Here is a 22,530-nt window from a genome sequence, read left to right on the forward strand (position 1 = left end):
TCACAACAAACTACGATACCCTCACAGAATGATTTACTAAGGGCACTTAAGTGTGTGCTAAATTGCAAGAGGAAATTAATTAACAGAGCAGGCTGAATACGATGCTTCCTAATCATCCTCAGTGATCCTGGGTATTATACTTCCTCACCTAAGTGGGCAAGTCCATTATCTTCATTTCCCAGACATACCCACACAGGCGTACAACTCTGCTAGGAACACAGATAATGCCAGCATCAACTATCTGGGAGGAACCAGATTATCCTAATTTCTCAGGAAAAGCCATTTCTCACCACCGCAGATTTCATAGTGAGGGGCCAATTCAGTGATTTTCATCACAACAAAGCCGAGAGTCAAAGAAATGACAACCAAACTCTGATGGTTATTTCCATAAAAAGACCTCCTTGAAAAGCCTCCAGCAACTCAATCCCAGAAAACAGTCCAAGATAAAAATATTCTGTGCACTTTACAATGAAGTGAAAAACCTTAGAAAGCGGACGATGGATTTTTACAATCCACTCGGGGTGCAAATACAATTTTCCCCACCACTGGAGTGGATAAGTACAGGTTTTATCCTCTTAGAGATCCCCTAGGCTGCTCCAAACATGAACTATGCCTTTCTATATTTGGAAGGGAATATAAGCATTCAAACCCACTCCTGTTTATTTTCTAAAGCTTCTCCATGAATTGGCTTCCCAATAGCCCTATCTGCTTACAGATATTCATCAGCATGAAAGTAAACACACCACCAGGCTCCCACCTCCCCGGGTGCTGTTTCATTCGGAACTAGAGCTCTGGTTTTTGTAGCTGCTTTGTCTAAACATTTTGGGGATGATTCATTCATGGTTTCAACATTTCAACAGAGGGCATCCCCACAGTCCTAACATACCAAGGCACAGAACAAGACAGGGAGGGAAAGAAAGAAGGCAGAGGCAGTACCTAGTGTCTCCGTCTGAAATCGGCCCCCTCTGCATCAAAACCAGGCTTCGCTCTGAAAGGACCGGAAGTGAGTTTCCTTCTTCTCTGTAATAATAAAAACTCAACATGCTTGGAGCTCAGCAGGGGACAGAAGACTGGCACAGGCCGCCTGCCCTGAAGGCCTGGGACTGAATCAGCAGTGAACTGCATGCTGGAGTTTTCCATAGGACCATTCAAACTCGGGCCAGGAAGGTCACACTGGCCTCCCCCTGCTCTGCTGACCGGCAGAAATGCCCCGGCTCCCCATTGTAGCATCCCCCTGCCTGGGACGGCTCCGTGTGGAAACAAGCAACTTTCAATGAGCATAGGGTCTACAGGGCAAAAAACGAACCTTCACAACACGCAGTGAGGAGCACAGTCTTTAAGAGTGGAAAAATTGGAAATGAGAGGGGACTGGCTAAGCAAAAGATGGAATACCAACAGGATAAAATATCACGCAACTATTCAAAGTTGATGAGCGTGCACACACCGTCAACCCACCCAAACAACAAATCTACAAAAGGCTGCAGAACAGCACACACGCACGGATAATAAAATACGGGACAGTAGATGAGGAAAAGCCGGAAATGAGTCTGGGGTGAATCCAACAGTTCAGGTCCATTAGGTTATCTTCTCTTTATAAAGGGACTCACAACAAGAATACAAGCAACAGAAGACCGTGGCGGCATACCAAATCTGTTAGTTTTAAAATGAAGCATAGAAACATTTTTCAAGGGTCTTGCATAAAGTGAATGACCCCGGAGTCAGCACACTGCCCCCTCTGAACCCTCCAAATGCAACAAGGAAAAGGGAAACACACAAACCCCCAAACACTTATTAAGCAAGCTGCCCTGCAATGCTTTCCCTCCCTTGTGGGTGCAGGGTCACAGTCAAGGAAAGGTTCACACTTGATGAAGTGAGCTTACAACACCTGCTGCCCTGGGCAAACCTCCAGATCGGATCAGCTGCCCTCCGCAGGTCTGTGAACAAGACAGAAAATCAGCTCTGTGTATTTTTCTCTGAAACTCAGTTTGCAAAAATACATGAACATGGAGGGAAAAATAAAACTGTTTCAAACAGGCTAAGGAGAAGAACAGATCCCACCCCCCAAACTTATCAACTGTGTTTTTCTCTTCCCCCTAAAAGAAAAGGGGACAATGAAACTGACAATAAAAAATGGACAAAGGACTTAAAAAAAAAAAGTCACCCAGGGGAAATAAAGGGCTGAACTGTCTTTAAATAGCCTAATAGACTCAGCGGAGGTACAATGGTCTGTCTGTATTACCATGCAGGGTCAAGCATTTAGAAGGACTGATATACTTCAGGCCTCATCCTTCCTTACAAAACCGCTTTGCCCATCCTTTTTGCCTTCAGCTGAGCCGCGTACAAGCTCACCATCACAGATCCTTGACAGGCAGAAACCCAGCAAGCTCAGGGTTTGAACGTGTAACGCCCTCCACGCGCACACATTTCTTACTCGTGACCCCATGTTAACATGAGAAGCAACTGGTTATATTTTCACTGCACTTTTCTATTAACCAGACTTAATTTTTCTGAACTAATAGTGTTTTAAATTTCTATCACTATGGAAACATGATTATTTACCTCCCTTCTTTTTTCCTTTTCACCTTGATTTTTCCCCTGTAGGACACCAGGAGCCGAACCTAACTGGAGGGACCCTCCACACACGGGGCTCCCAGAGCCTGTGAGTTGTAGTGGCGTGTGCTCTGTGCTCCTGAAACGTGCACTTGTCCCTCTTTCTGGGGAAGTCCATTGCTAGCCCTGTTGGAACAGCTGTCTGTGTCCCATCCCTCAGCGGGAGTGAAGCAGAAAGGGAGCAATTTACATAAAGAATTAAATTTGCTGACCCACTTGGGTGGAAGAAAAAAACCCACTCTGTTGGTGGATTAATGTGGTTGAACAGCTAACGTCACCACAGTTGTGAGCAACATTTGATGTAAGGCGGTGAAAGCCTGGACCCAAGTTAGGCCAGAGTCTTGGCCGTGGTCCTGCTGGGTGACTGCCCTTTACCTCTCTGGTCTTACTTTCTTGGATCGTAAGGAAGGGAATTAGATGAATGATCTTCCAAGGGGTCTTTCAGTTTTCACAGGAGGGCTCTATGATTTCATTCTCGTCAGGTATATTCAGGTAATTCAGGAAGCTGGCAGTTACTTTAATTCTCTGAGAATTCTGGAGATACAATTAATATCCATATTATGCAGATGAGGAAAGGGAGGCTCTCACGGTCATGTGACTTGCTACAGTCCCTCAACAAGCAAGCATGAGGCAGGGCCAGGATCTGAACCCAGGGTGTCCTAGTCGACTCTACCACTGCTAGTGCTTTATGCGGTATTATCACTGCTCCCCATGTATGTGTCTTTAATACTCTCCACATGCAAATTTGAGAGATAGGCGTCCAATCTTCTGCAGAGGAAACTAAGGGCTTCCTTCATGGAAAAGTAAATGCCCTGGGTACATTTTAAAGTTCATATTTATTTTAGAAGGCCCAGACCTGGCTTCTTTCAATCAATGAATGTCAGTGCACAGCTTTTGCTTAATTTGGAACATATTCTTTGGAACAAGGTCAGGTCTGCCTTCTTTGCTCTTGTCTCTGATTCCAAAGCGTTGCTTTTTCTGATACATTTGCCCCCGTCTCTCCAAATAAAAAGGCAGGCCACCTTGATCTTCCTCGTTAATTCCACAAACAACACATTTTTTAAAAATAGGGACCTGCTTACACGTAATACTCACTGGGGGAGAGTCCAAGGTGCAGCCAGGAGGGAGAATTATAACCAAGTGACATTCCTTTATTAACCACTCTCCAGGGGGACAAAGGCTGGAAAACAAAGATGATGCCAAGGAGGAGGCGGCTCACGGGATGGAGCCAGGGCCTCAAAAATAGAAAGTTTATTGAACATTGAGAATGAGCCTTTTCTCCTGCCCTCTTCCACTGGTGACCGGACAGATAAACAAACAAGAGGACACGAGAGGCTCCACCGGACCCTGGGGACATCTGAGACTGTGTGAGATGTCTGCTACTTTGTTTTATGTTTTCTTGAATTCTGACCTTGAGCAGAGCTCAGAAAGGAGCCTCTGAGGTCTCAGGTTTCTAGATGAGAACATCTTCCAGGCTGATGGCCAGGCCTTGGTCTTGGATGTACAATGCCTTACAGGGCCTGTGCCATCAAGACCAAACTCACCCTGTCCAGGGCTTCCTCTCACTGTCCCAGATCGAAGCTGTGTTAGTGGCCTGGCCAGACCATCATTTCCACATTGGCCCCGAGGCTCTGCCAGTCCGCAGTACCCTCATTGTCTTTTTCTGACTACTCAAGTTCCAACTCCTCTAGTTCTCCCAATCTCCCCACCCAACCTCTCCCAGCTTCTTCAATTGAATCCTACAATTCAGCAGTTAGTTATTATTTTTTGTAGCTATGCCTAAGCATTTGATAAAAACTTGACTTTGTATCTAAGGCAAGGACCACATGGTCACCTTGGAGGGCAGGTCACCTGTACTAGAGCTTCAGAGGGACCTTTCCATCAAGAGAGCCCTTTTCCAGTGCACGGGGAACCCTAGACTGTGTTCTACAGACTATAGTGTATAATGAATGGAGACTACCCCCATCTTGATTTCCTCTAAATATTTTTTTTAAAACCTGAATACTGATTCTATAGCTATCTTAAAATATTTTTCCTTTGTGCTTTTCTTTGTTTTCCAAATGTTCTTCAATAATCAAAAAAAAAAAAATGAGAAAAACATCTCAGTATATTTGTTTAAGAAAAGTGAATTAAAGAACAGTTTGGATTAGTCAGGGCCCAAGGAATGGGAATAAAACGATGCTGTCCTGCCATCTAGTGGCAGGATACAGAAGAGCCAGGACGGGTCTGAGAGCTTAGAATTACAGGAGGCTCCTGCCCTGGCTTTTGGGGGAACAGGGACTCCTTTCTGTGTCCTACAGTCCTTGAGGCATCCAAGGGAGGACAGGTGGGCAGACTGGTCTGTTAGAGACTTGGGGAGATTGCCACTGCCTCCTCTCCTTCCTACCTGGCAGCAATTCTCCCTGGAGAAGGTAGAAGGGCATGGGGTGGGGACAAGGGGCCTGCCATCAGCTGCAAGGAGCCAGCAATGCTGCCACACATTGCATCCTCTACTCTGATAGTGGGGTACACAATGCCCCTAAAATTACACAGGGGACCTCGAGGTATTTACCACCTATTTGATAGTATGAAGCTTGATGTCAACATCTGTCATGCCATAAAAAAGGTCCTGGAGTGTTGATAATTTAGGCTTACCTTTCCAAAGGACTTAGAGGAGGATAAAAATCACACCACAAATCACATCTACTTTTGCAAAATAAAGGTTCTTTTTAGGCAGAGGGCTTCTAGCAGGGGGCTCAGTGACTTTCCAAGAGATGTAGATAGAGTTTTATAGGAATAACTGACCAGATTATCAACTTCCATTTATATTTTCTTCTAAACTGGACTGAGACCCCCCTCTTTCCTCTCCCGTTCTCCCATCTCCCGCTGTATAAAAGACCTCCCCACCCACCCTGAACCTTACTGACAGGGCATCAGAAGCACTCAGTAAACAAGTAAAACACCACTCCCTGTGAGTCTCCTTGAATCAGGCACTGTGGTGGGGCTTCCAGCTTATTCATGATATGGGTGAAGTACAGCATTAGAAATGGGGGTAATCTGGGAGCACACTGGGCTCTTTCAAATTCAATTACAGGCATATCTCAGATAACGATGAAATTTGCTGCATTGATTGACCCATCCTCTCACAAAAGATTGCTGTGGAGCAAGTGATACTGTTTGATTGTATTTTACCCACAGCAGAACTTCTTCCTCTCAAACCCTGCCTGCCACTAGTTTATCAACTAAGTTTACGTACTACTTTAAGTCCTTTGTTGTCATTTCAAAAATGTTCATAGCGTCTTCACCCAGAGTAGATTCCACTTCAAAGAATCATGTATCTGCTTATCTGCAGGAGCAACCGCTCGTCTGTTCAAGTTCAACGGGGAGACTGCAGCAATTGAGCCACATCTGCAGTCTCCACCGCTCATTCCAATTCTCTTACTGTTTCCACCACATCTGCAGCTCCTTCCTGCACTGAAGCCTTGAACCTCTCAAAGTCATCCACGAGGGTCGGAATCAACTTCTTCCAAACTTCTGTTCATGTTAATGTTTTGACCTCTTCCCATGAGTCACAAATGTTCTTAAAGCCAGTCTGAATGTGAATCATTTTATCATTTCCAGGTTTTCAATCTAATTTGCTCTAAGAATCACTATCTATGGCAAATGTAACATTATAAAACGCACTGCTTAAAGAATAAGACCTGAAAGTTGAAATTACTACTTGATCCATGGGCTACTGATATAACTACTTGATCCACAGGCTACATGGATATTGTGTTAAAAGAGACACACAAAAATTTTAATTTCCTTGTACATCTCCATCAGAGCTCTTGGGTGACCAGGTAGGTACATTGTCAATGAACAGTAATATTTTGAAAGGAATCTTTTTTTTTCTGAGCAGTAGGTCTCAACAGTGCACTTAAAATATTCAACAAACCCAACTGTAAAGAGATGTGCTGTCATCCAGTCTTTATTGTCCCGTTTATGGAGTACAGGCAGAGTAGATTTAGCCTAAATCTTAAGGGCCCTAGGATTTTGAATGGTAAGGGAATGTTGTCTTCAATGGAAAGCCCCCAGCTGCATTAGCTCCTAACAAGAGTGTCAGCCTGTCCTTTAAAGTTTTGAAGCCATGCATTGACTTCTCTTCCCTAGCTGGCAAAGTCCCAGATGGCATCTTCTAATAAGATTTTCATGTCTACACCGAACATCTGTTGCTTAGAGTAGCCATCAATGCTCTTAGCTAGGTCTTCTGGATAACTTGATGCAGCTTCTACACCAGCACTTGCTGCTTCACCTTGCACTTTTACGTCATAGAGATGGCTTTTTTTGAACCTCATGAACCAACCTGTCCTACCTTCCAGACTTTCCCTTGCTCCTTCCTCACCTCTCTCAGCCTCCACAGAATTGAGGAGTGAGGGCCTTGCCCAGGACTAGGCGTGGGCTTAAGGGAAGATTGTGGTTCGTTTGATCTTCTATGTAGATCACTAAAACTTTCTCCATGTTGGCAATAAGGACATTTCGCTTTCTTATTTTTCCTGTGGTCGCTGGAGTAGTACTATTAATTTTCTTTTCTTTTTTTTTTTTTTTGCCAAGTTTAACAAGAAATTTAATGTTTTTTCAGTGCTCTAATTCAAATTCTAATATTCTCATGATGGCAAACAAAAACGGGAAACAATTATGAACTCCACTCAGCAAGACACTGCCACATGTTGACATGAACACAGTGGTAAGACACTGATATATCAAGGTTATAAAGCCTTCTTAAGTGCTTTGTATAGTATACCAATATAAATGGCTAATGGCAAGTTCACAAAGTTAATTGTCAGAACTTATATGAATACTGGGGGGAGGAGGCATAACTCAGCCCATAGCAATTGCTAATAAGAACTATTACTGCTACACTTGGAAAAATTTAACCACTGAAAAGCCCAAATACAAATATGTATGTAGGCTGTAGTTTTTCTTGTGCCACAGGCACTAGAAAGTTCAGAACAATCTGTCAACACATTAGTAGATGTGAAAGATTCTGCAGGGTACATAGGGAGTGTCCCTCCACATGGCAGGTGTCATTACTGTCACGTTGCAGATACGGGGTCTGTGTGTCTCCCACAGACATGAAGCATTGTCTTCTGTGCCCAGAAGAGCAGTACTCGAGCCGCACCCGAGACCACTGCCTGCCTAGGACAGAGACCTTCCTGGCCTTTGAGGAGCCCATGGGCCTTATGCTGGCCTCAGTAGCACTCATGCTGGCTGGGCTAGCAGTGCTGGTCCTTGGGGTATTTCTGAAGCACCGGGACACACCAGTGGTCAGGGCCAACAACAGAGCTCTCAGCTACATGCTCCTCACCTCTCTGGCTCTTTGTGCCCTCTCTGCTTTGCTCTTCATTGGCCGTCCCACCGTTGCCACTTGCCTCCTCCGCCAGACCACCTTTGCCGTTGTGTTTACTGTGGCTGTTTCCTCCATCCTGGCAAAGACCCTGACCGTGGTCCTGGCCTTCAGGATCACCAGACCAGGGGACAGGGTCCAGATGTGCCTGGGACCCAACGCCTCCGCCTTGGTGGTCCTCGTTGCCTCCTTAGTGCAGGTTGTTCTCTGTGGGGTCTGGATGGGCACCTCCCCACCGTTCCCAGATAGAGACACAGTCTCAGAACCTAGCCACATTGTCATCCAGTGCCAGGAAGGCTCTGGCATTGCTTTTTCCTGTGTGCTGGGCTACTTGGGCCCCCTGGCGGGGTTCACCTTTTCTGTGGCCTTCCTGGCAAGGGGTCTGCCCAATGCCTTCAATGAGACTAAGTTCTTCACTTTTAGCATGCTGCTCTTTTGCAGTGTCTGGACAACCTTCCTGCCCCTGTACCATAGTGCACGGGGCAAGTCCACAGTGGCTGTAGAGATCTTCTCTATCCTGGCCTCCACCGCAGGGTTGCTGGGCAGCATCTTTATCCCCAAGTGCTACATCATCCTGTTAAAACCAGAGTGGAATACCCCAGGCTGCGTGAGGCGAGGACCTGGGATTGGTAGGAAAGACAGAGCAAGGAGTTCCAGAGCCAGCATCTGCATAGGCCCACTCCACACATCTTCATGAGCCAGTCCTCCCTGAAGACATATGGGCCATTGATTTGAGTTCATTGTTTCCAGGCCCTCGCAAAGCCGGCAGTGGCGCGGCGGGGGCGGTCTGGCGCTGCGACAGCACCGCCCACCCCGGCCCAGCTTCCAGTACTATTAATTTTCTTCACGCACTATTTAATGTTCCTTTGCATTCATGATGTGGCTAACTAGTTTAAAAGCCTGGCTTTCAGCCTAACTTGGCTTTGGACACACCTTTCTCACTAAGCTTAATTATTTCTAGCTTTTGATTTAAAGAAACCTGTGATTTTTCCTTTCACTTGAACACTCAGAAGCCCCTGCAGGGTCATTACTTGAACTGATTTCAACATTATTGTGTGTCAGGAAATGAGAAGGTCTAAGCAGGGGTCCTCAAACTTTTTAAACAAGGGACCAGTTCACTGTCCCTCAGACCGCTGGAAGACCGGACTGCGGGCCCTGGGACAAGTCAGCTGCTAAGCAGGACAGGCAGCGGCCGCAAAAACACCCAGCAGGCCGGATAAATGTCCTAGGTGGGCTGCATGTGGCCCGTGGGCCGTAGTTTGACGATGCCTGACTCTAAAGAGTGAGAAAGAGACAGGGAATGGCCAGTGGGTGGAGCAGTCAGAACACACGATATTAAGTTCACCATCTTATTTATAAGGGTACAGATTATTATCTCCAAAACAATTACAACAGTAACACCAAAGATCACTGATCACAGATCACCATAACAGACAGAATCATAGTGAAGAAGTGGGACATGTTACAAGAATTAGCAAAACGTACACAGAGACCTGCAGTGGGCACATGCTTTTGGAAAAATGGTGTCAAGAGACTTGTTTGAGACAGGGCTGCCAGAAAACCTGATTTGTAAAAAATGCAGTATCTGCGTAGCACAACAACACTGCACAAAAAGAGGGGGAAAGCGAGACAGTATTGCATCCTTTGCAATCATCTTGACAAGAATTTATATGTCACCTTAAAATATATAAGGAAGTACAGTTTTATAACATTATTTTGGGGCTATGTGATAATGTAAAGCATGATAAAATGAAGTCTGCCTGTATCCACTGGAAAAATACTTATATATATTATAGAATGGAAAAGAAGTGATGATGGTTCTTGTCTAACGACCTTTCTTCTTTTATTGAGTATTCCCAGAATTCTCATCCAACCAGGAATTAGAATTGAGAATTCAGGAACGAGATGACTGTTATAGAGATACCTAATAACACATTTATTGAACCCAAGAATGCTCTCAGAATGCTCTTTATTGACAGAATACTATCTGGCCTGGCTAGCCCGTTTGACAAGAAGGACTGGTTTTGCCACCAGATTCTGTAACAGTCAACTTCCACAAGTGAATGAGCCAGATATACAGCTCCAAGGTCTTACCAGAAATATATTTTTAAAAGCATAGGATTTCAAAGCATTTTATAAAAAAAGAAAATCGATAAAAGTTTATTAATGCTACTTTATCTTTTTTGGAATATTTTGAGTTAAACAGGTTACCTCTAAGTAAAAAGAGGAAGAGATTCAATTAATGATTGTTTGAAAAATTTTGACATAGACTTTTTGGTGTGCTTTCCAAAACTGAAGAAATAAATACCTCTAAAGGCTGAATAAAAATTCCTTTTGGAAGTTAGATCATTTCCAATTCTGCACTTTAACACAGTTGTGAAGGACCTAACTGAGTTGTCATTTGGAGGCACAGAACTCAAAAGGAATTCAAAGAATTAAGTGACATTACTATCACAAAACTCCTACTACTCCATGGATTCATTCACGATTTCTCAGGGCTTAGCTCTCTTAAACAAAAAATGTGAAAAGGAGGCAATATAGAACTCTTCTTTTATTCCATTCCTAAGTATTATTTGTCCATTTATTTAGAAACTACCTTGTTATTAAAAGCCTATTCATTCCACTGTAATATGAAATGTCAGTGCAACTGCTGTTTAATAATTATTTTGATGAGTAATGATTTAATAATACTGATTATTAACAAGTTTTAGATTAGCTGTGAATAAGCTGAAACGGTAACAGTCTAGGAGAAGTTTCTCTTAATACTCATGATATCTGGAAAAATGTCTTAAAATTTATACGGACATATATGTGCATATATGTATATGTTAGAGACATGTAAGGAGGTGATTCAGAAAAGACTTTCAAGCAACTAAATCTATTACAGCAGAAAATATGGGTGAAAAAAGAATAAAAAACTTATTTCAGGAGACAAAAGAAACAACATAAAAACTCTAGCTGTCAAAGGAGAGCTGTTCATCTATTTTTAACAGGTAAAGGTAGTTATGAAATCACTATGGACTTAGATTCCATTGGCTATATTTAAAGAAATAATTTTTTTCCAGTCCCCTTAGACGAGCTAACCAACCCCCGCTCCCTTTTTAAAATGTCTATATTTAACAATGCGCAATTCATTTTCACAATCTCTGGGAAGTAAACAAAAAGGCTTTACTAAGACTCATAAAAGAGTATCAGACAATTCCTGTTTCTTGCTTACATAGAGGCAACCTGCATAACCCAAATACTCAAGAAGAGTGGCAAAAGTGAAATAGTATAATAATAATCGCACCCTTTGCAATTCTCTTGACAAAGAATTTATATGTCACCTTAAAATATATAAGGAAATACAATTTTACAACATTATGTTGGCACACGACACGTGAGCAAAAACATCGGACGACCATTCATTGCCCTAAGGATCCTTCCTTAGCGGTGTAGTGATTATAGTTCAGCCTGAACCAATTTATCCTCGCTTCGGAATGCTTCCAAGAGTTGGTACTGCCTTTTCCAGTCACTTCATTAGATATTCTAAATGGCAAACAATAGAATTTGCGTCCACAGTGTTGGAGTCCTCCTGATTTTCCAACTCTTGTCTGGGACGATATGATACGAGGCCCTCTTTGTACTGCAAGGAGCCAGGCTGCCCCTCACTACCCACTAGTCCCCTCCTGAGCACTGCCTGGGAGCACTCAGCCTTTATCCCTCTTAGGGTCTCTCCCAGCATGGACTTGACTTAGGGGACACAAGGCAGCCTTATGCTTCTGACCCATGTAGAGGTCCAACCTCTCATCAGGTAGCACCACTCACTGTTCATCCATTAAGTCACCAGTTCCGGTACTGCTTGGCTTCTCATATCAACTCTACCGTTTATTAAATGTCAGCAGAGAGGCGAGCTACTAAACCTCTTACTGCTGCAGTTTCCCTAACCGTTAAATGGTCATAACAACAGAACCAACTCCTTGGATTATATGGACTAAATTCAGTTAATACTGAGCAGGCACACAAAAGTTTCATCAATTCGATGACACTATTATCATTGTTATTAAATGTAAAATTTTAAATTTTGAAAGCGAACTCAAGAAAGGAAAAGGTAGGAACAGTAAACAGGATGCGCCCCCCACCCCACCACCTGCGGAGTGCCTCTTAAGGCACAAGGTGGGAATCACCCGAAAGCTTGGCCCCAGGGCTCTGTGTGTTAGTCAAGCTTGGTCCCACTGGTAGCAGCAGCCCAGGCTCTGCTCTGAAGGTGACTGTGAATCCCCTCTACAGCTGCTCATTCCTGGAAACTGCCACACAGACAAACAGCCGCTGAGCAGGGGACCACACAGCATGGTTTCCTCTCTTTCCTGGGCTTGCCCCAGAGATAAGAAGGTGCACTTGGGGAACCCTACTGTTGCTACATATACTCAGCACGACCCTGTGCAGACCTCTCATGCACAAGGTGAACTTCCTCTTTCCCACAGCTGGGTGGAGGTGGCAGATGCAAGGCAGGCCAAAGGGGCCCAGGGTCACAGATTAATCCAGCGAGGGCGGAAACTTACCTGAAGAGTGATGGCACAAAGGAGGACCGATCTGGCTTGGCATCCACTGAGTCATTTGCTGAATCCCCAGCTCCCTGCTCCCCAACATGGTCCTGATCGTCTGCCATCTGGGAGAAGAGAAGAAAAAACCCTAGAAAGCTGGTATGTAACCTTCTGTGTTATATTTAAATGACACTCATTAGGTCTCATTAATTAATTTTTAATTAATCCTAGGGGTGAGTAGTCTTTAAGTTCCAGGGCGACTACATCATCAGGGCATTCAAATTCTTGAATGTCAACTATATTCCAGGCATCATTCCAGAAACCGAGTGTATGGCAGCCAAGAAAACAATATCTCTGCCCCCAGGGAGTGTTTAATCTAGCACCCTTGGTTTTGTTTAATGCTCACTGCATACAAGAAATTGTGGCCCCACTGCCTGTGGCTCAGTGAGTAAGGCGCTGGCCCCATGTACTAAAGGTGGCGGGTTCAAACTTGGCCCGGCCAAACTGCAACAAAAAAATAGCAGGGCGTTATGGAGGGCGCCTGTAGTCCCAGCTACTCGGGAGGCTGAGGCAAGAGAACTGCCTAAGCCCAAGAGCTGGAGGTTGCTGTGAGTTGTGACCCCACAGCACTCTACCAAGGGCAGCAAAGTGAGACTCTGTCTCAAAATAATAATATTAATAATAAAAGAAAAGAAATTGTGGAAGGTGTATCAAGGTTTATAGCAACAAGAAACTCCCCCTAAATCCCTGGCAGGTCCAAGGTGCTCATACACGTTTAAAAACAGCAATAACCTGGTTCTCTTTCTGTTTTAGGTGATTTCACACAGTTACTCCCAAAATAGATTTCCATCAAATTATACTTCATTCAAGAATTATTGGGAGATCCCCCTTAACTAAAAGTTCAAACCTAAACCCATCTCTAGATTTTAAGGTCTTTCCTGATCTAGTCTGGATGTTAGGACACTATGGCTCATCATTTTCTTGTGGTTTTTTTTTTCTTTTTTTGTAGAGACAGAGTCTCACTTTATCACCCTGGGTAGAGTGCCATGGTTTCACACAGCTCACAGCAACCTCCAACTCCTGGGCTTAGGCAATTCTCTTGCCTCAGCCTCCTGAGTAGCTGGGACTACAGGTGCCTGCCATAATCCCCAGCTATTTTTTTGTTGCAATTTGGCCAGGGCCGGGTTTGAACCTGCCAACCTCGGTATATGGGGCAGGCACCCCATCCACTAAGCCACAGGCGCCGCCTGGACTAAGATATATAGCCTTGGACACTTCAGGGCACTCCTCCAGGGGAAAGAAAAAGGCGGCTCTTAGCACCAGGCCTGGCTTTGCAGGATTGAAGGAAGGCACACAATCCTTAACACTCCTAACCACCCCCACCCCCACCCCCACCCCCACCAGAGGGACTAAAAGGTGTGAGGCAGATGCATTCAAGGGAAGAGGTCTGAAAGACACCCAGAATCTCTAGCTGGATTCACAGGAGGTCTTTCTCTCCCAAAGCCTGTCAGTAAAGACTAGAATAGATGACTGCTTCTTCAAATGTGAAGACACAATGCAAGTCTCCAAGGATGTAAATCAAGGAAATATAACACCACCAAAGGGACACAATAAAGTGCCAGTGGCTGACCCCCCCCCCAAAATGGAGATCTATAAATTACCTGACAAGAATTCAAAATAATTATAAATTTAGTAAGCAGTAAGAGGACAGAAAGCTAAACTAAGTCAGGAAAACAATACATAGAAAAAAATGAAAAGTTCAACAAAGAGAAAGAAACCATAAAAAAGAACCAAACAGATATTCTAGAAGAACAAAATATATGAACAGAAAAATTTAATGGAGAGCTTCAACAGCAGACTTGATCAAGCAGAAGAAAGAATCAATGAATTCAAAGACAGGTCACTTGAAATTGCTCACCTGGAAGAATAAAAAGAGAAAATAATAAAAAAAGATGAGAAATTCCATGGGACACCATGAAGCAAATCAATACATGTGGTGTGGGTATTCCAGAAGGAGCAGAGAGAGGGGCAGAAAGCATGTTTAAAGAAATGACTACAGAGAACTTCCCAAATCTGGAGAGGGAAATGAACATCTAGATTCTCGATGCCCAAAGAATCCCAAACAAAATAAGCATTAAAAGGTCTTCACTCAGTTACATTATAATCAAACTGTTAAAAGTCAAAGACAAGGAGAAAAATTTAAAAGCAACTTGTCTTACACAAAGAAATGTCCATAAGACTATCTGTGGATTTCTCACCAGAAACCACACAGGCCTGGAGAGAGTGGGATAATATATTCAAAGTGCGAAGAGAAAGAAACAGCCAACCAATAATGTTATATCTAGCAAAGCTGCCCTTCAGAAATGAAGGAAAGATGAACACTTTGAAAGACACACAAAAGCTGAGAGGATTCAACACCACTAGATTTGCCTCATAAGAGGTGCTGAAGGGAGTACTTCAAGTTGAAATGAAAGGCTGGTAATTAGCAACATGAAAACATATGAAGGTATAAAGCTTCCTAGTAAAGGTAAGTGTATAGTCAAATTCAGAATACTCAAATACTTACACATAGTCTATGGTCCAACTTACAATTTTTTTTTTCTATGAGACAGAATCTCACTATGTCACCCTGGGTAGAGTGCTGTGACATCATAACTCACAGCAACTTCAAACTCCTGGGCTTAAGCAATTCTCTTGTCTCAGCCTCCCAAGCAGCTGGGACTATAGGTGCCTGCCACAGTGCCCAGCTATTTTTGTTGCAGTTGTCATTGTTGTTTTTGCTGGCCCGGGCTGAGTTCAAACCTGCCAGCCTTGGTGTGTGTGGCTGATGCCATAACCACTGTGCTACGGGCAACTTACAATGTTTTGACTTTACAAGGGTGCAAAAGCACTGCACACTCAGTTGAAATCATACTTCAAGTACTTACACAACCATTCCATTTTTCACCTTCAGTATAGTATTCAATAAAGTCCATGAGCTACTCAACACTTTATTATAAAATAGGCTTTGTGTTAGATGATTTTGCCCAACTGCAGGCTAATGAAATGTTCTGAACACATTTAAGGTAGGTGAGGCTAAACTCTGGTGTTCGGCAACTTAGGTATATTAAGTGCATTTTTAACATACAATATTTTCAACTTACGACGGGTTTTTTAGGATGTAACCCCCAACATAGCTTAAGCAGCATTTGTATTGGTAGTATGCATATCACTTTTAACTCTACTAAATTAAAAGACAAAAAGTATTAAAAATAACATAACTATAGCTTCAATAACTATAGCTATAATAGTTATTGATAGATATATAATGTAAAAAGATATAAACTGTGACATCAATAAATTGCAAAAGGAAATAATAAGTATTGAATTTTAGCATATAAATGGGGTTAAGTTGTTGCTATGGTCTGCCCTCCAAAAATTCATATGTTGAAACCTTATCACAATGTGATGGGCTTGGGAGGTGGGGCCTTGGGGGATGTGATTAAGTAACAAAGGTGAATCTCCTCCCCCGAATGAGATTAAACCCTTATAAAAGATAGCCCGGAAATAGCTATATACACCAAGGGAAGATGCCGTAAGAAGATGGCATCTGTGAGTCACAAAATGCACTCTCACCAGAAACGGAATCTGTTGGCACCTTGATCTGGGACTTTCCTCCTTTCAGAAGTGCAAGCAATATATTTCTTTTGTTCATAAACTCCCCAGATTATATTATTTTTTAAAGCAGCCCAAATGGACTAAGGCAGTTGTTACCAACATAAAACAGAATGTTATATTTCATATAAGCTTAATGGTAATCAAAAAGAAAAAAATAACCTACAGGAGGTACACAAAAAAATATAGAGAAAAGGAATAAAAAATATCATCACAAAAATTTATCAATTAACAAAAGAAGACAGCAAGAGAGGAAGAAAGGATCACAGGAACCATAAAACAGAAAATAATTACAAAATGGCAATAGTAAGTCTTTAAATGTAAACGGATGAAAGTCTCCAATCAAAATACATACAGTGAATGAATGGATTAAAAAGTAAGATTCAAATACATGCTGCCTATAAGAAACTCACTTTAGATTAAAGGGCACACAGGCTAAAAGTGAAGAGATGGAAAAAGATTTTTCATGCAAATGGTAACCACAAGAGAGCAGAAATGGTTCTAATTATGAGAGACAAAATAGACCTTAAGTCAAAAACTGCGAGAAGAGACAAAGAAGGTCATTATATAATGATATAGGGGTCAATTTATCCAGAGGAAATAACAATTGTAAACATGCATGTACCAACATTAAAGTGCCTAAGTAAATTAACAAAATAGAAGTGCAGGAATAAAGAGACAGCAATACATAATAGTGGAGGACTTCAACACCCCATTGTCAACAATGGATGTATTATCTGGACAGAAAATCAATTAGGAGACAGCAGCCTTAAAGAACACTATGACCAAATGGACCTAATACACATATACAGAACATTCCATCCAATAGCAGCAAAATAGGCATTCTTCTCAAGTGCATATGGAACATTTTCCAGGATGGATCATATGTTAGGCCACAAAACAAGTCTTAACAAATTTAAGAAGACTGAAATCCTATCAAGCATCTTTTCTGACCACGATGGTATAAAACTAGAAATTAATAACAGGAGGGAAGTTGGAGCACTCACATATGTGAAAATCAAGCAACATACTCCAGAAGAACCAACGAGTCAAAGAAGAAATCAAAAATAAAATAAAATAAAATCTTGAGAAAAATTAAAATGTGAACACAACAAATCAAAACTTTGGAGATGCAGTGGAAACAGATGTAAGAAGAAAGTTTATAGCAATAAATAACCTATATCTTTTTTAAAAAGAAAGATTTTTTTTTTTTTTTGAGACAGAGCCTCAAGCTTTCCCCCTGGGTAGAGTGCTATGGCATCACAGCTCACAGCAACCTCCAACTCCTGCGCTCAAGCGAGTCTCCTGCCTCAGCCTCCCAAGTAGCTGGGACCACAGGCGCCCGCCACAACGCCCGGCTATTTTTTGGTTGCGCCGTTATTGTTGGTTTGGCAGGCCCGGGCTGGATTCGAACCTGCCACCTTAGGTGTATATGGCTGGCGCCTTAGCCACTTGAGCCACAGGCGCCAAGCCAAAAAGAAAGATCTTAAATTAACTGCTTAACTTTACACTTCAAGGAATTAGAAAAAGGAAACCAAACTAAGACCAAAGTTATCAGAAGTAATAAAATGTTAAAGTAAGGAGGAAATAAAAACTAAAAAGTCAATCGAAAAGAGAAACGAAATTAAGAGTTGGTATTTTGAAAAAATAAACAGAATTGACAAACCTTTAGCTAAACAAACCAAACAGAAAGAATCAAAGAGATGTTGTAACTGAGACCAGAGAAATACAAAGGATTATAAGAGACTATAACCAACAATAATATACCAACAAACTAGATAGCCTAGAATAAATGGATATATTCCTAACATTCATATCTAATCACAAAAAAATCACAAATAACCAAGGCAATCCTGTGCAAGAACAAAGCTGGAGGAATCGCAGTTCCTGATGTGAAATCATATTACAGAGCTATAGCAATCAAAACAGTATGATATTGGCATAAAAACAGACACAGACCAAGGGAACAGATTAGAGAGCCTAGAAATAAAACCACACTATACAGGCAAATACTTTTTGACAAGGATACCGAACAATATACAACAGGAAAAAGACAGTCTCTTTAATTGTGCTGAGTAATAAAGTGGTGTTGAGAAAACTGGATATCCATGGGAAAAAAAATAATTGGCCTCATCTTACAACATACCCAAAAATAAACTCAAACTGGATTAAAGACTTAAATATAAGACCTGAAAACTTTAAATTCCTAGAAGAAAACAGAGGAAAAGCTCCGTGATATTGGTCTTGGCAATGAGTCTTTGAATAGGACATTGAATGCACAGCCAACAAAAGCAAAAGACATCAGTGGGGTTACACCAAGCTAAAAAGCTCTGCAAAGCAAAGAAATCATCAACAAAATGAAAAATCAACCCATAGGATGGGAGAAAATATTTACAAACCATATATCTGATAAGGGGTTAGGATCCAAAACATACAAGAAACTCATACATTGGAATAGCAAAAAATCGAATGACGTGATTAAGAAATGGGCAAAGAACCTCAATAAACATTTCTCTAAAGACATGAATGGCTGACAAGTACTTGGAAAGGTGTCACTAATATCAGGGAAATGCAAATTCAAAGCACAATGATATATCACTTCACATCTGTAAGAATGACCATTATTAAGAAAGATAAATGTTGGCAAGGATGTGGAGACCAGCGAACACGTACACACTGTTGGTGGAAATGGAACTTGCAACAGCCATTATGGAAAACGGTATGGAGGTACCTTGAAAAATTGAAAGTAGGAATATCATATGAGTCAGCAATCCCACTTCAGGGCATATATGCAAAGGAATTGAAAACAGGTCTCAAAGGGGTATCTACACTCCCTTGTTCACTGTTAATATTATTCATGACATCCAAGATACGGATATATCTATTAAATCAATGTCCATTGATAGCTGAATAAAGAAAAGGTGGTATATGCATATAATGGAATATTATTCTGCCATAAAAAGGAAATCCTGCCATTTGTGACAAGCTGGATAGACCTGGAAGGCATTATGCTAAGTGAGATAAGCCAGACACAAAAATATAATTATTGCCGTTCTCACTGATATGTGGAATCTAAAAGAGCCAAACTCAGAAGCAGAGAATAGAGAAGTGGTTTCTAGAGGTTGTGGGGAGGAGGAAATGGAAAGTGATGGTTAAAGTGATAAAGTTTTACTTGTGCAAGGTGAATAAATTCTGAAGATCCACTACATGGCACAGTGCCTATGGCTAACAACGCTATATTGCACACTTACTATGGTATTTTATGGTTAAATGTTCTTATCACACACAAAAAATAATAATAGTAAAGGGACAGGAGGAAACTTCAGATATTTGATGGTGGTGATGATTTCATTGGTATATATTTGTCCTCAAATTCAAGATGTATGCACTAAATAGGTACAGCTTTTTATACATGAATTATATCTCAATAAAGTGTTTTTTTTTTTTTTTAAAGAGGCTGGGTACAGTAGATCATGCCAGTAATCCAGCACTTTGGGAGGCCAATGGGGGAGAATCACTTGAGGTTAGGAGCTCAAGACCCTGTCTCCACAAAAAAGTAAATTCAAAAAAATTAATCAAGTGTGGCGGCACCCACCATTATATTGCTAGCTACTTGGGAGGCTGAGGCCACAAGATCACTTGAGCCCAGGAGTTTGAGGCTGTAGTGAGCTATGATCACAACACTGCAATCCAGTATCATGGGTGAGAGAGCATGATCCTGTCACCAAAAGAAGAAAAAAAGAAAACAGAAAAAAGAAAAGAAAAGAAAGATTCTAAGGAGAATGGCTCCTAAGAAAGCCAAATGTACTGAGTTCTAGAGACCTCTCTTCATTCATTCAATAAGTATTTGAGGGAACTGCACACTCATTAAACATTTCAGGAGCTTTAACTCCTCATCCTTCCCAGCCATTAGGAGAGGGCCTTGGAATTAGCTATAGGGATGTAAAATTCAGGCTGATTTCTAGGGTTCAATAGTGGGAGTCTTTCCAGAAGTTTATTTCCAAACACTAGGTCAGGAGATCTTGTGCCTGAAGCCTACAGCATCCTTCTGGGTTGGTGCTGACCACTGGCTAAGGTTCTGAGTCAGCCTAAACTAATAAGTCACTTTCTTATTCCTGTGAGGCTGGGCTTGATTACTGTTAACGTCCAAAGGGCAACCATGGCCAAAGGTGGTGACTGAGTGGCAAAGCCTAATCTCAGCCAGGTCATTTCATTCAAGCCAAGGCCTGGTTTTACTCCTTCTTTCTTTTTATCCTCACAGTCCCCCCAAGAAAATCCAGGCCCATCTCAGTTCTGCCCAGTTGCCCCAAGCGGGCATGTCTGCCATCATTTCCTGTATCCATCCCCTTCTTAGGGTCCAGGCTGCAAAGAGCAATCTTTCAAGGGATGTCGATTATCCCACTGTTAGATCTGCCTAACTGCTTTTTAAATGAATTAATATGTGACCTACTCAAAGCACTGGCAATGCCAGGTACAGTCTTGGTTATCACTATTATTATTGTTACTATTATCCACCAGGACTGTAACTCTTTCCAGATTTATACCTTATTTTAATCATCTTTTTTTTTAATCATGGAAAAGCATCAGGTAAATGGCAGGCACCCAATAAATATTTCTCTATTAATGTAACTGAGTTGTATTTTTAAATTCTTCAGTGACCTGAATAAACTGCTGACCAAACAGAAACAAAGGGACTAGGAGAGTATTTGAGAGCCCTAGAGATTAAAGATCGAATCAGTTCTTCCACATAACAGACATGGGACCTTGGAAAAAGTACTCAACCTCTTTGAGTCTCAGTTTCCTCATCTGTAAAATGGGAAAACAATGGTGTCTAAGTTACAGGTGGCTGTAAGGATGAACAAAACAAGGCATGTAAAAATGCCTATCATGCTGTGGCACATTCTAAACAGTCAATAAATTATTCCAAGCTCAGGAGTTAGAGACCAGCCTGAGCAAAAACAAGACCCATCTCAACTAAAAAAAAACTAGCTGGGCGTGGTGGCATACACCTGTAGTCCCAGCTGCTGGGGAGGCTCAGGCAAGAGGATTGTTCAAGCCCAGGAGTTTGAGGTTGCTGTGAGCTATAATACCACTGCACTTTACCCAGGGCAACAAAAGTCTCAGGAAAAAAAAATTATTCCCTATTATCCTCATGGTCCCCAAGACTAAGAAAACATTCAACTGCCAATCTTTCCCAATATTTTAAAAACACATCGATATTTTAAACTGTTTTGGAGGAAATGGAAAAAATATCCTTCATTATTATTTCTAAAAATGCTTAATAGGTGCCAACATGTTGGAGCAACTGGTACATAGCTTGACAGGAAATCACTTCCCAACTATTGTTTAAACGTTTTCTTTTCATGAGGTGGTAATTAACTAATCACAGCTGCTTACCCTTAAAAGTGACATCATACAATTTGTGTTCCAGTTCTTGCCCAAATAAAGACAATTTTCATAAAGGGCTCAGAGAGAAGCACCTCTAAGACCTTCACCTCCCGCCTCTAGCAACTGGTAAGTGGACAGGGGTCTCTGCTGGGTACTCCAATGCTCCACTGTGTCAACTGAGGCTCAAAGTACTTAGGACACTGCAGCCTTGACATTTCCCTCACTTCCCCGCCCCCCTGCCCCAGTGTTGTAGAAGCAGCTTCCGTTTCTTCTGATATATTAAGTAACCCACCCAGAGCCTCACATGTGGCTGAAGGTAGATTGTGAACCTAGGCGACAAGCAGTAGAGTGGATGAAGGTAACGCTGGAGACTCAGAGGAGGAAATAGCCCATGAGAAGACAAAGGTCAGGACCACATCAGTCAGCCCGAGGAAAAGTACAAGGGCTGGGAATGACTCACCCAGAACCACCCAAAAGTAATTTTACTGTCCCATAAACCGTAAAACTATTGCCCAAGAGTCCAAACGTCCAGGTGTTGCCCGCCTTCTTTCCACTTCAAATACCTCCAGGAACCGAACACCAAGATACACCAGCAATGATGACAATAAATAGTTCCAGCGCCCTCAGCCTGGACCACCACACTGTTACGCCCCCACAAGCCCCATCTTCTAACCCCGCAGCAAATCATCTCCGGATCACCACGATTCCCACTTAACGGACGATGCACAGACAGGGCCAAAGTCCCACAGGTGGCAGGCAGGGGCTAGAGGACTGGACCCCAGGCCTGTCGAGCAAGGGAGCCCTCTGCTAACCGCTGTGCCAGACAACGAACCTCCTTCCCTTCAAAGCCCTTTCCTCTTTCTCTTTCAGATCCCGAAGAGCCCAGGGTGTTCCCAGCTCCTGACTAGGAGGAAAGGGAGGACGAGGCAAAGGATGGCTGTTGCAGAAAGAGCTCTTTCCCCCAGAGTTTCGGTGCTAGCCGGGGGGGGG

The 22,530-nt window shown here is 42.4% G+C and overlaps 1 protein-coding gene across 1 annotated transcript in view; it reads right to left on the reverse strand.

The window, feature by feature from the left end:
* The window catches only part of CASP7 (caspase 7), a 39,775-nt gene that overhangs the window by 17,028 nt on the left and 217 nt on the right, over positions 1 to 22,530 (reverse strand). Inside the window, exon 2 of the mRNA XM_003787154.3 lies at positions 12,517 to 12,623. Within this exon, the coding sequence (XP_003787202.1) occupies positions 12,517 to 12,623 (107 nt within the window). The remainder of the gene's footprint in view (positions 1 to 12,516; positions 12,624 to 22,530) is intronic.

This window comes from Otolemur garnettii, unplaced genomic scaffold, assembly GCF_000181295.1.
Source record: "Otolemur garnettii isolate 467f Iridium unplaced genomic scaffold, OtoGar3 scaffold00021, whole genome shotgun sequence".
Taxonomy (NCBI): Eukaryota; Metazoa; Chordata; class Mammalia; order Primates; family Galagidae; genus Otolemur; species Otolemur garnettii.